Raw genomic sequence first — 16,575 nt, 5'->3', positions numbered from 1 at the left:
ACACAGCCATTGGAGAAGTCATCTAAATATAAATCAGACCATGTCTCTTCATAGCATAAAGCCCTCCAGTGTCTTCCATTGCATTTCAAATGAAATCCAATCTATGTTACCTACAAACCCTGTGTAATCAGGCCCACTTTGTTTTCCCAGCCTGCCTTATGTCCTTCTCTGCTGGGCCCTCTGGGCTCCAGCCACACCAAGCTCATTCCTGCCTCCAAGCCCCTGCCCTGGGTATTCTGGCCCTTGGCTTGGGAAGCTCTTCTCCATTTTGTCTTGTCATTCACATTCAGGCCACCACTTCAGGGCCCTTCACTGTCACCCTATGTAAAGTCTCCCCTCTCCCTTCCCATATACCAGTTATTCTCTACCCCATTACCTTGTTTAATTTTCTTTATAGCACTTTATACCTTTTTAAAAAAAATTTACTTATATTTTTCTGTCTCCTAGCACCGGAATGTATCAGTATTAGGGACCTTGTTGTCTTATACATTGTTATATGTCTTTGGTACCTACCACCTTGCCTTGGTATTCAGAAATATTCATGGAACAAAAGAATGAAAGAATTCATTTTTAATACGGAAACACAATCCATATGTAAAGTTTTTTAAATTTAATGTAGATAGTTTATAATTATAAAATGAGGACAGTGTGTGAAAATCTCAAACAACAGCAATGTTTTTTCTCCTTAACTGTTGTCACATAGAGATTGGTGGACAGATAATAAAAAGCTCTTTTTGTCTATGGTCACCTAAAATATAGGTTAAAAAAATCCAAACTATAAACTATCTAGGGCAGTGGGTCCTTAATGATTTACATGGCCTAGGAAAAATTTGTACAATTTCTATTTATTTTTTAATCTCATTTTTAAAATTCTAATTGTGTGTGTTTGACATTGTATTTATCAGTAGTATATTAAATATATATAATATGTAAATATGTATTTTTGCATGTATTTTTAAACATGAACTATATTTGTGTATGGGGTATATGGACCAATCTACAGTGACATGTTTGAAAATGGTGAAGATTTATGCAATGAGTAGTTTTGACCCTGCTGACAATTGCTGTGGGAAGAAGTGAGCACATTTTTTAAAGTGTGGCTGTTCAAATTGTTTTTACACGGTAATATGATGACATGGTTGAGCCTATGATTAAAAAAAAATAAAACATTATGAAGGAAAGGGTCAGTCTATTCCATTTGTGACAGAAACATCATTGAGTAGACCACAAAAGGCAGAGAAATTCTTAAAAAGGCATTTTAATATGGAGCTTGTTCCCCCGCCTAGTAATTGTTAGACACCTTCCTGTCCACCTTCTGCAACTGCGCTAGCTCCATTGCTGGTTTGCTTCCTGAGCGTGTTCCTATTCTTGTTAGTATTGTCAGGTTTTCGTCTAAAATGTCGGTTCTTAGTTTGCTCATGGCAGGAGAATGACCAGATGCACCAAAGTTAGGCAAGCATGAAAATGAGGTTTATTGAAGAGAAAAAGATAGGATTATAGGGCAAGGGCAAGATACAGGTTTACAAAGCATGATACATACGCCACAGATGACGACCGGACCCACGGTAGCAGCAAAGGGAGACCAGAAGGAAGGGTGCAAAAAGGGGCCTGGTTATGGTCTGCGTCTTGTCTTAGGACCTCCCTCGTGGCTCAGACCTCACCATATAACCACATTGATTGGACAGTTGGGAGTTGCATGACCTGAGTCTTACTGCACATGAAGAGCTCCCATGAGTCTCTCTGAAAGCGCATTTTGCAGGGAAGGTGTGAATTGCAGCAGCACCCACTTTCGTCCCTAGGAGACCCAGAATCCCTTGCTATCTACCTAACAGTATGGCTACTTCTCTGTGTTCTGCGCAATATAAAAATCTGTGTTCTAAAAGGCTTATATGAGGCCCAAATCCAGCAGAGAAGTTTGATTGATGTTTTTATGTGACATTTGCTTTTCTTTTAGTTGTGTAGGCCATTCATTTAAGATTACAGCTGGTATCTAGAAAGTTTGGTATTGACAAAGTTACTACATCTAGTTTGCTAGTAGGCTTTTAATGACTTTAAACTCCTTTTTTGATATCTGTATTTTGTATTCTGTTCGAGTATTTTATAGAAGTACAATAAAAATCACAGTATTTTACAAAGCCTTTTTCCAGAGGTCTCAAATATATTTTCTCAGAGTGACTATGGGAAAAATATTTTTTTCATTGCTACTCTGACATATCTTGGTATGGGAAATACATAGTGCTTTTATTGCTGCAGGAAATTTTCGTACTTTATTATCAAATCACTTTATAATGCCAACTTCTTTTGAAAAATAACCATTGTGTGTCTTCATTTCTTCTTTCAATATGGCCATGTTGCCCTCAGCAATTTTATAATAAAATGCACTCAGGCTGACGTCTCTCCACAGAGATAACTAGACTATATGACTCTGAATTCACCATATAACACATTCCTATCTCTTCCCAATTAGTCTACATGTATCCTTGCTAAAGCTTAAAGAGAAAAAAAGAAACTCCGTAAGAAGAACTTGATGGTAATATGTAAAATCAATTTGCCTTAAGGTTGTGCAAACATGTGTCTGCATGTAACTCATTCAATTACCAACATGTGAGAATTTAAAAAATCTATTTCTGGTTAATCATTTCTCTTTCCAAGCACATCTATAAACTTTTTGACTCTAAGAAACACAAATACATAATAAAAGGTTACCAAGTTAAAGATTGACCCTTTGGAGAATTTTTGACTCGTCGGATAAACTTTCATTTGTGAATTATTTGTTCGTCTTTTAGGACAATGACTCTCAAATACCTTCATCTAGTGAGATCCTTTCATCCTTCCTTCCTCCACCCGAACTTAAGTTTGCCTTCCCCCTTCGTTTGTGCCAATCTTAATATTGTCTCTCTGCCAATTAAAGGGGAGATCTTTTCTGTATGTTGCTCATTTTAGAATTAATCATGGCCCCACCTGAATTAGCTATCTCTGTTTTAGTTAAGTCAGAAATGATAAAAGTAGATACAGTACTATGCAAATAAGAAAACTGATTCTAAACCCTCCTCTGAGACTAACTAGATGTGTATTTTGAAGTTATTAATTTCATTATGTCCTATTACTTCATTCATTGTCTTTTAAATGAGGAGGTTACTTAAGATGATTTGTAATTTTTTTTTCCAGATTTTTATCAGTCTACGGTTTCATTGAAGGAGGGGGTAGATGTGAAGAGGGTACTAACAGTAAAGATGAGTACAGTATTACTGAACAAAATATACATGCAGGGTGAGAGGAGAGGAGAGTGTGTTTTGAATATATACTGTTAATATTTGTCTTTTCTACCTTTCTTTAGATTATGTTTCTATTTGTTATAATAACCATTTATTTGGTTTCTCCACACAGAATCTAATTCTTCTGCTATGTGTGTTGTTCATACAGTCTCAGAGAGACATGGGATTAGTCATGAGGACAAACTGGGATTATGAGGAGAATATTCTTTGATTCCACTTTCGTTAGCTGTTCGTGATGGCTTCTCACCCTTCCACTTTCTATTTCTGTGCTAGTAGTGATTTGAAAGAACATTCCTTGGAACCGAATATTTCTCTCCTGAGACTATCCCTTGGAGAAGAGCTAAGCTCCTATCATGAGAGATGGGAACCACATCTATTCACTGACAGACATCAGTGCAATGTCTGCTCCATTTAACAGCTTCATTCTTTTAATTGGTGACAATATTTATGCCGCCTAAGCCTGTGAACTAAACTTTTAAGGCAAGCCAACTTTGGTTCTAGCTTAGGACAAAAAGGGAAATTTGGGTGTCATCCATATTCCCATGCCCAGAAATTCAAATCTGTTTTGAGTTTATGTACTAAAACTGTACTGGAAACACCTAAAATTGGTGGGTTTAAAAAACAATGTATTAGAAATAGATCTTAAAACTTCCTGCTTTTTTTTTTTTTTTTTTTTTCATTTTGAATTTTTCTCAATGTTAATGAACTGTTCTAAGACAGTGTTTCCCAACCTCAGCAGTGTTAACATTCAGGGCTGGATAATTTTTTGTTATGAGGGGATGTCCTGTGGATTATAGGATATTTAACAGCATTCCTGGCCTCTACCCTTTAGATACCGTGAGTACCCTCCTTATGTTGTGAAAACAAAAATTGTCTCCAGACATAGCCTCTGGGGAGAGGGCAAAATCACTTTCATTTGAGAGCCCCTCTCTGGTCCAGAGTTTTGATCACTGAGAATAGACTATAGATAGATATACCACCTGTAAGTATGTTGGGTCTGTCTGGATATTTTCTGGTCCCTTGGTTTCCAGTGTCAAGAATGAGTACTGGTACCGAGCCAAGCCGATGATGGAATGATCACAAACACAGAGCAATTTTATACAAACAATTTATCACATAAAAGAAAGAATGAGGAAACTACACAAACTGAAAATATATTCCAGAAAGAGTGGAACAGATCAGTCTCCATGAATGCTGAAAGACCCTGGAAGTCTGATCACATGCTGCTTTTTATAAGCTTACTTGTTTGTCCTGCCTTTCTCCTGGCAGGATTGGTTGTCCTTTCCTGCCTTTTGGGGTGATTGACAGGTTGGGGGTATATAGCAGATCACATGACAGGTTACATAACAGGTTGTTTGTAACAGTTTCCCTTTCTGAGTATGGGTCTTTCCCAGAATTCTTCATGAAGCTCCACCCATGCCATGCTAATTAGATGGTAATGAGTTCTAGGTCAGTTAAATGTTACTAGGAACTTTTTACTATGTATGTTCCTAGCTGCACTTTGGTTCCTAGCTACAATTTGGTTACTGCTCTCTGCTCTTAGCCACTTCCTTGCCACCTGCTTACCTTCTGCCAGACCTAACAAGTAGGTTAAATTGGTTTTCTTTGAGCTCCAGTAATGAAGTATTTATAAATGATTGAAAGGCCCCTCATTTTATTTTTAAAATAATTTTAAGGAAAAAATAATCAATGCTAGATTACTCCATTTAGGGAGTGGTAAATTCTCCTCAAAGTGAATTTTAAAAATTGCTTTTCAAAGTAAAGAAATTAAATATATCATGTATTGCTACACTTCTTTTCTCCTATGTATTGATGGGACTAAAACAAATAAAATATATATAATTAAAACCTTATTACCTATAACATATTTTACAAAACAACTGTATTTTAAACAAAAACTATTTTTCGTGCATTGAAAAAGAACCCCCCTTTTGATTTCTAAGATAATGGCAAAGAAAATTAGTTATAGTGAGTTAGAAATGATGGTTTGGTTTCACATCTGTGTATTCTTGAAAAATACTAAGAGAATGAATGTAAAGTGTTCTCACCGCAAATGATAACTATGTGAGGTAGTGCATATGTTACTAGTCTAGATTTAGTCATTCCACAATGTATATTATATATACTTCCAAACATCATGTTGTACACAATAAATACATATAATTTTATCTGTCAATTTAAAATAAAACAGCAACAAATTATGCATTATTGTTAGAATATGATGTTATTGAATATGTACTTACCATATAAATGCAATCTGTTTGTCATAAAGGAAATTTTAAGGCTAGTTAGACTCATAAATTAGTTTATAGGTCATAAATAATGTATTTAGAGCTTCATATATAGGTTATTAAAAAGTCAAATATAGGGGATAATGTGAAATTTTGGAATAAACATGCATAATTGCCTTATGATAAATTAGGCTTATGATGGTATATTTACCATGAGAATATCTTATCTAAATCCCTTTGTTAATTACTTCTTATAACAGATTGAAGAAATAGCCTAAGAAGTTATTTAACATAAAAAAAAAGAAACCCTGAGATTAAAATAATAGAATCTGTGTTTCTTTTCTTTTCTTTTTTTTTTTTTTTTTTTTGAGACAGGGTCACACTCTGTCACCCAGGCTAGAGTGCAGTGGCGTCATCATAGCTCAGATTCCTGGAACTCAAGTAATACTCCTGCCCCAGCCTCCCAAGTAGCTGGGACTACAGGCGTGTGCTAATGGTCTCAAACTCTTGGCCTCAAGCAATGCTCCTGCCTCAGCCTCCCAAAATACTAGGATTACAGGCGTGAGGAATCATGCCCAGACAGAATCTGTGTTCTGTTGTTTGGGTGGAAAGAGTTGGGTTGCATATCTGTTTATACTTTGTGGGTCAGTTTCTCACTTTTACAATGTCTTTTTGGAAGAATGGAACAAACAGCAGATTCCCAATGGCATATTGAATAGACTTGTATTTTAACTTTTCCACTGCCTGCTTCCACTAGCATCACATAAAACTAAGTAAAAGCTATGACATGCAATAATAGCTTAAAGAAATTAGATGCTTTTTCTAAAAATGTCTTTTCCAATCAGAATTATAGTTCTATTTGTAGGAAAAGAAGTTTATTGAGGAAGGGTAAGATAGATTTACAGAGCAAGAGCAAGATATGTTTGCCACAGACGATGAACGGACCCCTCTGTTGTAACAAAAGGGCCTTAGATAGGGTCTGGGGTCTTGTTTTATAGCGTCTGGATTGGGCCCTCCTCGTGAGTCAGATGTCACCATCAAACCACTTTGATGGACAGTTGGGAGTTATATGACCTGAGTCTTATTGCACATGTGGACCTCCCATGAGCCTCTCTGAAAGACCATTTGGGGGGTGAACTGCAATGTAAATTTAAGGTAATGACGTTATAATTAACCTTAGGTTATTCTAGGTCACCTTCCAGACCCTGTTGTACCTCTGCATTCTTTTGCAGTTGGTGTGTTAAGTTCTGATTGGCAAATTGGTAGGGCGTTCCCTTGTCCCTCTGATGTGGCAGTTGCTTGGGACACCCACCTTTGTCCCTAGGAGGGACCGGAGGTTCTCACTGTCTACCTAACAACAGTATTTCTATTTAGACATTTTTCATTTTATTGATCCTTCTTTTGCATTCTATGAAGTAGTTTAAAAAAAGAGACAGTATTTTTTGGCAAGGTAAGGTGTATGGATGAGGAAGTGAGTGGTCCACAGGTTAAATGGGTTTCCTTATATAACACAGTGAATCTTTAGGGTCTGATTAGTAGAAAGCCAAGGACTATAAGGACTTGGAGTTCCCACCTCATTGTTTCAGTCTACAATTCAGAAAACACGCACCCTTCTGTTTAGTGCTGTTAACACCTGTAGCTGTTGTCTGTGCTGTCCGATAGAGTGGCCACTAGCCATGTGTGGCTGTTTAAATTTAAATTAAACAAAATAAAAAAGTTTACTTCCTTAGTTGCACTAGCTATGTTTAAAATGGTCCATTATTAGTGCAAATAAAAAACATTTCTGTCCTGCAGAAAGTTATATTGGAGAGAAATGGAAGATTCTTGTGCTATACCATGATCAAATATTTAGGGGAGATGCCCTTCTCTCAGAAAATCCACGTGACTAAGTGAAATGTTGAAAGTTTGTTTTTGTTTTCTCTTTTCTTTTTATGTGTCTGAGTTGTAACTGTGTGCTGAGGACAGAGGGAATTCCCAGGGTGCCCTCAGAAGCCTCTGCCAGGCCTGCTGTAGGCTCCAGGGCCCGCCCTCCCTCTAGCTTCAGCCAGAGCAGCCCTACTTTTGTCTGTTTTACAAAGTGGACCTTCCTCGTAGCACATCTTTTGTACAAATGGATCTTTCTCATAAATAACTGGAAACCGCTTCTAGTCAATTTATAGAGGCCTGGTTTGGGGAGGTAGGTAAAAAGGAGTCACAGCATTTGGGGACTTCCCCCTTCCCATTCCATCCCTCCAACTTAATGCATATTTACATGGATATATGCTCAGGGTAAATATCATTATGATATTATTGTTTCTGAGATGTCCAGACTTGAGAGGATGGGTTTGTTTTAAGAGAGAAAGAAGAAAAATGTTTAGAGATTAAACAATAATACCTAGTGTTCTAGTGACAGCAGTAGTGAGTTATTTTCTTTAAGTTCTATGGAGAATTTTTTTTTAAATGCTTATTAATTCTTTCCTTTTCTCTCCCTATTATTTAGACTAATGATTTGGTTCTCTAACCTCTTCCTAGGGTGACCAATGAAATTTTTAAAATTATGAACTCATAGAATCACATGGATTGTAATATGATACGTTTCAGTTCATTGCAGCTATTATACTTTTTGTCTTAGATTTTCCTACATTTGGCCGAGTGGCACCTCATCATCTCAGATCCTTTTGCTGAATATAGCCTAGTAGTTTCTGAAAGCTTCCTTGCTTCCTGGTACCACAAGATGTTCTAAACTTATTTTCTTATTTTTGGAACACAAATCACAAAACCTGCCGTCAGTCATTTCTCTAAGGACCTCTTGGGATATTTCTAAAAGAAGAAAAGCCCCAGTTTGCCTTTTTTTTTTTCCCTTATGTTAATACAGTCTACAGAAACACATATCAACAGTACAGAAAGCTGAAAAAAATAATACAATTCCTTCAGTATTCATATTAGTTTGAATATAATATACTTATTACAGAAAAGCATTACACTGTTAAATTGAAGAGAAAGAGTTGGATGGGTGTCAGTTTATGTGATCACTTGAAACAGTGATTTGTTAAGGCTTGTAGGCAAGTGTACTCTGTTGTTCCATTTCAAATTATATTACATGCATTGCGTGGCCCTCTGAACTGGTAATTCCTCTAAGCACGTATATACATAAACACACAAAAAATATTTAGTTAATTGGAAATCAAAATTATTATTTCATAAGATCTTTGTGGCATGAGATATAAGAATCCAGGGAGTTTTTAACTTTTTTTCTGTATTTTATTTTAAACTCCTATAGATGATTCAGTTTTGACTGCATGTCCCTCTTAATGGAAGACACAAAGGGCAAAACATAAAAATCAGAGCTAGCCTCTGCTGAAGGCTGTTGGACAAATGCAGAATAATTTGTGAGGCAAGCTAACGCATGGTACTTTTAATGTCTTTGAACCCCTTTTTCTTGCTCTTTTCTTTGTAGAATGCATAGCAATCCTTACTATAAGCTAATTAAAAATACTTGCAATATTGATTCATCCTCATTATTTTTGCTTTAAATAGTTCCTTAAAAATCTGTTTCCCATTTTTGTTCCTAAATTTAAATTCTACCTTACTGATACATAGTCAGTGGTTATTTCCCTTTTGGTAATGTTTCTATGTATTAAATAAGATAGGAGTGGAGATTGGCTGGAATGAACATCTTCAGTCTAGTGCTCTCCCAACTGAGCTATTTCGGCAGCCGTTAGGAATGAACATCTTGAATAGGTTTTATCTTCACATCTCTGATCTCCTTTTGTCATATCTTGGCCAAGGGCATTGCCTATTGAAGTATAAATACGTATGTTTGTATCTGCATTCATTTCTAGAGTGCTAGATCCTATCACTGTTCCAAGTCCAGAGGTAACATTTGAAGTTACATTTGGAAGAATTTGGTCTTCTTTTGCATTTCAGCCGAGTAAGAGGAAAAGCCAAATCACTTCTTCCCTGAGCGAGCATTCATAGGTCTCTATCTCTGTGATCACACGGAGTCATTATGTAGCAGTTGGCTCTGATACGCTTGCACAGACACAAATTGAGTCCGACAGGACTGATGTCTCCTGGACTTTGCTGTCATTTGAAATGCTGGCATGAGGATGGAGCAGCAAAAGCAGAAGGGGGTGGAGGTGTAGAGCTGATTCCTTTAGCACTTCTGTGAAGTTTCGAGATTTTTAACATTTGATAGCTGTGAACTGCTTGATAAGTTGTTTTTCAGAGGCGATTGATAACAATAGCTGATTTGGAACAGCTGGGTAGCTTTTGGATTCAGGAAGATGTGTTTCAATGTACAAGTTGCTTCTTCATGCCACCCACAAATCTCTTTAAAAAAAAAAAAGAGGCTATCTAGTAGAATGGTAATTAGAATGATTTCTCCCTTTCCTTTTAGTTTTATCTTTCCTGCATTCAACCGCTCATGCATAGTAATGGAAAAGATAATATCTTTTTTAAAATTTTTGTTCTACACTGAAGCTCAGTTTCAGAAAAGACACATTAGAGTATCTGCATTACAATTCTTTTTAAAGTACAAGTTATTTTAGTGGATTAAGTTATTTCTAGATATCACTAGTATTTCCTATGAAGAATTTTGTATGCGTTTCAAATATTCCAATATAAAAAACAAAGGTATGCGGTTTCATTTTACAAATGAATTCTGATAGTCATTCTCAAGTTTTTCTTGCAATCATAGAGGAAGCAATAGTATGTGATGTACTCTATTTTATTTTTATTAAGAGTCTACTCTCTATAAGAGGCTGTGCTAGATTTATTGAAGGTTCTATTGGAAGAGTTATTTATCATCACCTGAAGGATCACGCTTCAAATTATTGCTTGGAGCCAGCCAGTCATCACTTCCCCCCTTTCTATTCCTACCAGGACCACCATACTCTTATGTCCTGTATTACTTCTTACCTGAAACTCTTTGTGTGGCCTAATAGCATTCCCTAAATCAGCGGTCCCCAACCTTTTGGCAACAGGGACCGTTTTCATGGAAGACAGTTTTTCCACAACTGTGGGGTGGGGAGGTGGGGGCTGGTTTTGGGATGATTCAAGCACATTATATTTATTGTGGACTTTATTTTTGTTATTATTACATTGTAATATATAATGAAATAACTATACAACTCATCATAGGTTAGGGACATCCCTGGTCTAAATCATTCCTGAGTCAGCTGTCAAATTAATCTTTCCAAAGCCTAGTTCCATGTTGTTCCTCTGTCCCAAAACATTAAATAGCCCTTCTTGTGGTTTGCTGAATAAAGGCTATTTGTCTTAGATTGCCATCCAAGACTCTCTGTGACCTATTTTTTTTTTAAGCCTGAATCATTTTCTTTTGCCCAATCTTGTGGTTTCCTAATAGAGACATCACTCCAACCCAATGGCTCCCAAAGGAGTGGAGTGTGGTCTCTGGAGGAGCAGCATGAGTGTCACCCAAGAACTTGTTAGAAATGTAAATTCTTGGACCCCACCACAGACCTGCTGAACCATGAACTCTGAGGGTGGTGCCCAGCTCTCTGTTTTAAGAAGCCTTGCAGGTGGTCTGCTGCATGCTGACCTTGGGGAAGCCTTGCTACAACCAAACCAGGCAACTCACCTTCCACAGAGTCCCTTTGCTACTGCTCTGCCTTTGCACAGAATTCCTGAAATCCTTTCCCTCATCTTGTTAAAATCCTGCGTATATTCCAAGGCCCAGTTGGAGAGACTAGTTTTTCCATGATGCCATTCTCGATCCTATCTTTTATGGCATTATTTGGTTTTTCTTTCTGGCACTAATCACTTATTAACTCATACTAGTTATTTGGTATACCTGTCTTATTTTTACTACTAATGTGGAAACTCTAAAAGAATACAATCTGACTCATCTTTGTACCTCGAGACACCTTGCACTGTGTCATTCTTGATGTCTCACACACAGTAGGCTTTCTAAAAATAGTTTGTGGCTTCTTGATTTTATAGAGAAGATTGAGAAAATTAAGCCCTTGCCCAGGAGGCGTTTAAAAATCCTATTAAATCAAAGAGGCTCATGCTAACTATTGTTTTGACTTATTGAAGCCAAACTAGACTTGAGTGTTGATGTCACTTCAGGGAAGAAGCCAAATATGCTAGTGTAAAAAATTCTAACCTCTACTATTTAGCTGGAGAAGTTGAATTAGCCCTGTCATTTCACCTGATGCCAGGAAAGCAGCTTCCATTATTCTGTCAGTAATAGACTTTTATCCTGCATGGAGGAACTTCTCTTAAATCTTTCTTATAGCACTGGTGTGCTTTTTTCCACTGATGTATTCATGTAATGTTTCATAAGAAGTGACAGTTCCATCTCAGAGTGCTTTGCCCAAAAGGTGGCATAGCAGAAGAGTGAAATTCAAGGTGGCTGGCGTTAGGATGGCCTGAAAATGGGAATGCTAGTGCTCTCACATTTTATAAACCAAGATATTCTAGGGCTCCTCCATCTTACAAACCAAGTTATTTCCTTCCTAATACAAAAGCATGACAGTTGCAATTTATTGTGTATTTACAATGGCTTGTGTCCCTTGTGGTGGTTGTGATGTGATGGGGAAAAGAGTGACAGATCTAAGCGTCTTTGTGTTTTCTTCCTTTTCTTTTCTCTTCCTCTCCCTTCACAGGCTCTGAAAGTGTTCCAGTTGAGATTTCAGACCGGACAGACTCGCTGCAGCTCCAGAGGCAGTGATTCCAAGCTGCTCGCACATGCCGCTGCCAAGCTACAGGATGGTGCACGTAGCCAGGCCGCTGCTGCTGCTCCTTGCTTTCTTCCTCTGCACGGATGCTGAGAGTAAGCCATTCTCCCCTTCTCTAGGGGGCTGTGACCGTAATGAGTGGTTTTGTTTGCAGTTGGCAGCAGGCTCAGGGCCTCTGAATACATTTCCTTTGGAAGTAAATCCTGAGACACTGTGGGATCCTCCTTGGCTACCAGCCAGCCTTTGAAAGAGATTATTGACGTGACTTCCTTACCATGTCCTCTCCCTCTTAATGCCCCTTTTCTTGTGCATCTAACTGCTCCTACTGTTTATTTTTATTTTTTTATACATCTTACCAGCCTGGTGGCAAAGATATTATGAGACCAGTGATATAACTCAAACTGAGGTTAACCGGTTGGTGGTGCCAAAAAGTAAACATTGTTTAGACCCATTAGAAATTTCTTTAGTTTTGTGGATATTTCTGTGTTTGGAAAAATGCACAATGTCACATTGAGCCCAATTAAACTTCCAAGCCCCTTGTAGCTGTCATAGCAGCTGTTCTAATGTACTGTTTCCGACAGCTGTCGTCTAGTACAGTATTCAAACAAATCAGGCAGAACTGACAACTTTGTGGCTGGATGAAGGGTCTGGAAGTGTGAGAATTCTGTGGAGTACGGACACCAAAGTTTAGATTTTTGGACACAATTTATGAAACTGCAATTGTGGTCAATTAGCTTGCCAGTTAATGAGAAGATCATATCTCCTTCGTAATTAGGAAATCATTAGGTCTACCTTTGTGTTTATTTTCCCATCTGTCTTGTGGCTTTTTGGAAGAGATAGTGCCGGAAAAGGCGTGTCTCTGGCTTGTCCTCACTGAAGTGTCTGGTTCCTTGGTGATGGTTTAGCTCATATGTGAGTTGGCCATTTTCTTTGGGACTCCCCAGGTATAATTAAAATGTGTAACATATGCAGTCATTAACTTTTCCCTCCACTGGCTATTTCAGTGAGATTACATTTGATTCATGTTAAGGATGTTTGGAAGACAAGGATCCTGTGTCATCTTGGCCCCTTCCTATTAATTGCATTTTGACAAGAATTCCCTCATGAGCAGTCCATTGCTTCGTTTAAATAGGGGCTCTGTTTTCTAAAGAGATCTTTCGAGGAGTGAAAGGAATAATGTTAATAATATGATACATATGGAACATGCGTGTTTTAAGTACAACATTTTCTGGCTGATAATGTATACCATCTCCTAATTAGCACTTGGGAGTGTCAATTAATGGTGAGGCCAAAGAATTTCTAGTATAATGCCAGAAAATAATTAACTGGGAAAACACCCAAATGTAAGATGTTCTTGTTATTTTAAAGCCATTTATGTCAAAAACTTATTTTAAAGTAGAAATCTAAATTTAGTTTATTAAAGAGAAATTGAGCATATGGTTTTATTATTTTTGTATTGGCTAGAATGCAAAAGTAAGTCATTTCACCATTGTTAATTTTTGGCGAAAGCATATTAAAACCCTGGGAATCCACTGTAATGTCAAATCGCAGCTAGAGATTTTCTTAAAGTTACTAGATATGGGGCAGGGGTGGGGTGCTAAATTAACATGGATATACAGTTAACATGGATATACAGTTATTGTACATCCCTGAAGTTAACCTTCCAGATTAGTAAAAATGTTCTTCTACTGAGCAGATACACAGTTGCTTAATTCTCTAGTGGACAGTGGCAGACAGATGTCAAGTGTTTAGAAATAAGGACCTTTAAAATAAGGACCGTATATTGTAGAAAGCAATCTATGCTACAGATGACTGTCATCTACTCTTCCTGTTTCTCTTCTTTTTCCTTTTCCTCTCTTCTCCTTCTTCTTACACTTCTTATGGTGTATAGTCTTACCAAAGAAATCACAAAGGCCCATGTTAACAATTTTTAGTTAAATTAAGCTACTTATCTGCTATATATTTACGTGTTATCAGTTTTCAAACTCGAGATGCCACTTGAAAAAGAATCCTTTCCCTCTCTCCCTTCCCATTGCAGCTAAAGAGGGAACAGGCTTCTCCTTTGCCAAATCAATTTTGATTAGTGTTGTTCTTGTCTACTCAGCCTTGATGTAGTTTATTTTCCCTTTCACAGATTCATTTGGCACTGTTGAATAGCATATGTATCCTGAACGTTCCTGACAAAAGAGAAAAATTTAGCCATATTTTTAAAGGGCCATTTTAAAAGAAGAAGGGACATCCATTAGTAGTCTACCGGAGGGTATTCGTGGTTCATGAAAGCACATGGAAGAGTTGGCGATAAAAACTTAGTCACGAAAAATGTTTAAAGAACATCGGTAAAACAGGATCCAGATTATAACCCATTAAATTGTGTCATTACCTTTTCTTCAAACATTGGAAAATAAAGATAGAAGTAGAACTCAAGAAAAGTCTGATTTCTTCATCATCATATAAAGCTAATATTTTTCAGGCTTCTATTACTTGGGTCACTGATTTCTTTCCCTGTGCCTCATTAGTGTATCCATCCTTAATTGTGTTTCCCTTCTACCTAATTGTGTTATAACTCATATTTCAAAATTCATAGTAGCCTATCAGAGCCATTTGAGAACTCTGAAATAATTTTTAAAAATTGTTTGGCCTCCTTGGAAAAAGTAGACTACATGGGGATGGGAAATGGAAAGAAGCTACTCTAGTTTACTGTATTTGTGTGTCTGCATCTCTCTCTTTTGAAACAATTAACTCCAAAGAACCTAGGAATCAATGTTATGATCTACTGTAGAATATCATAGCAAACTACTAGGTGTGACATTGCATTAAGTAGGGAGCTCTTATGAGCCTTGGTTCTAAACTATGCTGAAAAATTGCAATAATGTCCCTTAAGCAGAAAATGATAGTCTTTGCCAGTGCCAATTCACAATGCCTCGCCTATCGCCACTATTATTTTGAAAGGCTAGTTGTGTGTGTGGATCTTATTTCTTTTCATTCCTATGTCTTAAATGCTCTAGATGAGTTTGCTTGTTGGTTCTTGAATGCACATATGCACAACAGAGCTCATACCTGTGATCTCAGGGAAGAGGCAAGTGGGACTTTTGTTTGAGCACCATAAGTAGCTCTTCCTCATGCTGGGCCAACCAGCTTTCTTTTAGGTGGTATTCTGACTGAGGTCAATTCCGGTTAGGTAGTGATCTGACTGAGATCTACTAGTTAGGTAGTAGTCTGAGGTCAATTCTGGTTAGGTGGTGGTGGTCTGACTGAGGTCAGTTCTGGTTAGGCAGTAGTCTGAGGTGAATTCTGGTTAGGTAGTGGTCTGCCTTAGGTGAGTTCTGGTTTAGGTGGTGATCTGCCTGAGGTGAGTTCTGGTTTAGGTGGTGGTCTGCCTGAGGTGAATTCTGGTTTAGGTGGTGGTCTGCCTGAGGTGAATTCTGGTTTAGGTGGTGGTCTGCCTGAGGTGAATTCTGGTTAGGTGGTGGTCTGCCTGAGGTGAATTCACCAATAGCATGCTTACAAATTAAAGATGAATTTAGATTATATTAGTGTAATCCTGGGGTGAGTGTTTTCCTTTTATTTGAGTTTTCATTATCGCTTCTGGTACTAATTGAATGTAAACATACTAAATACCATTGAATTGTACACTTTAAATAGGTGAGCAGTATGGTATGTGAGTAATGTTGCAATAAAATTGTTTTTTAAAAAAGTAAATTACTGCTTTCCGCAGTTCTTTGGTTAGAGTCCCTTTGGTATATGCAACCTGAAAGTAACCTGTGTTGGTTTCTTCAGGTCAATTTGAATAAGATGTGCTCATTTAGGAGAATAGGGAGAAAGCCTGTTCCTTCACCATGTTTATCAATGCCTTCTTTGTTTTCCTTTTCTCTGAATTGACAGAGGTGTGGCAAAGTAAAAACCTTGCTTTTTCCTCCTCCTTCCTCCCTTCACTTTAAAGTAGCTAAATTAGCAACATCCAGCTGTCTGCAGCAAGGAAAATATTCCAGTTATTTTGCTGATCCTTTAGCCCCATGGTGGAGTTTCTGTGGCTTTCTGAATTAATTGCTCCCAGCAGAGCTGTAGCTACCTAGTAAGGTTAAGAATATGTCACAAAATCAACACATGTGTATACTTCAAAGCATTTTATTGAGTGTAGTAGGACTTGCTTTTGTTTTTAATTCCAAAGGATGACATATTTGTTATCTCTGATCTCTATTTGTAAGGAGGCCCTAAGCTCGAAGGATGCAGCAATATCTAAAATGTTTGAGCTAGTTCTTATTATTTGTAATTGTCCGTGGTATTTGATTCTACTGTTCTATGATTTCCTGTATTAATTTTCTTCATTCAGGTACTATTTGCTGGACTCATTTAAAATAACCTTGATTTGTTTGGGAGTTCCACCTC

At 37.4% G+C, this 16,575-nt stretch overlaps 1 protein-coding gene across 5 annotated transcripts in view; it reads left to right on the top strand.

Moving 5' to 3' along the window:
* PTPRD (protein tyrosine phosphatase receptor type D) overlaps positions 1 to 16,575 on the top strand; it is a 493,549-nt gene that overhangs the window by 96,165 nt on the left and 380,809 nt on the right. For all 5 annotated transcript variants that reach the window (XM_069476476.1, XM_069476475.1, XM_069476474.1 and 2 more), the window contains one exon: positions 12,118 to 12,284. In XM_069476476.1, coding sequence (XP_069332577.1) covers positions 12,200 to 12,284 — 85 coding nt within the window. In that variant the 5' untranslated portion in view covers positions 12,118 to 12,199. The remainder of the gene's footprint in view (positions 1 to 12,117; positions 12,285 to 16,575) is intronic.

Source organism: Eulemur rufifrons, chromosome 7 (genome assembly GCF_041146395.1).
Source record: "Eulemur rufifrons isolate Redbay chromosome 7, OSU_ERuf_1, whole genome shotgun sequence".
Taxonomy (NCBI): Eukaryota; Metazoa; Chordata; class Mammalia; order Primates; family Lemuridae; genus Eulemur; species Eulemur rufifrons.
This window is presented reverse-complemented; position numbering and strand designations above follow the sequence as displayed.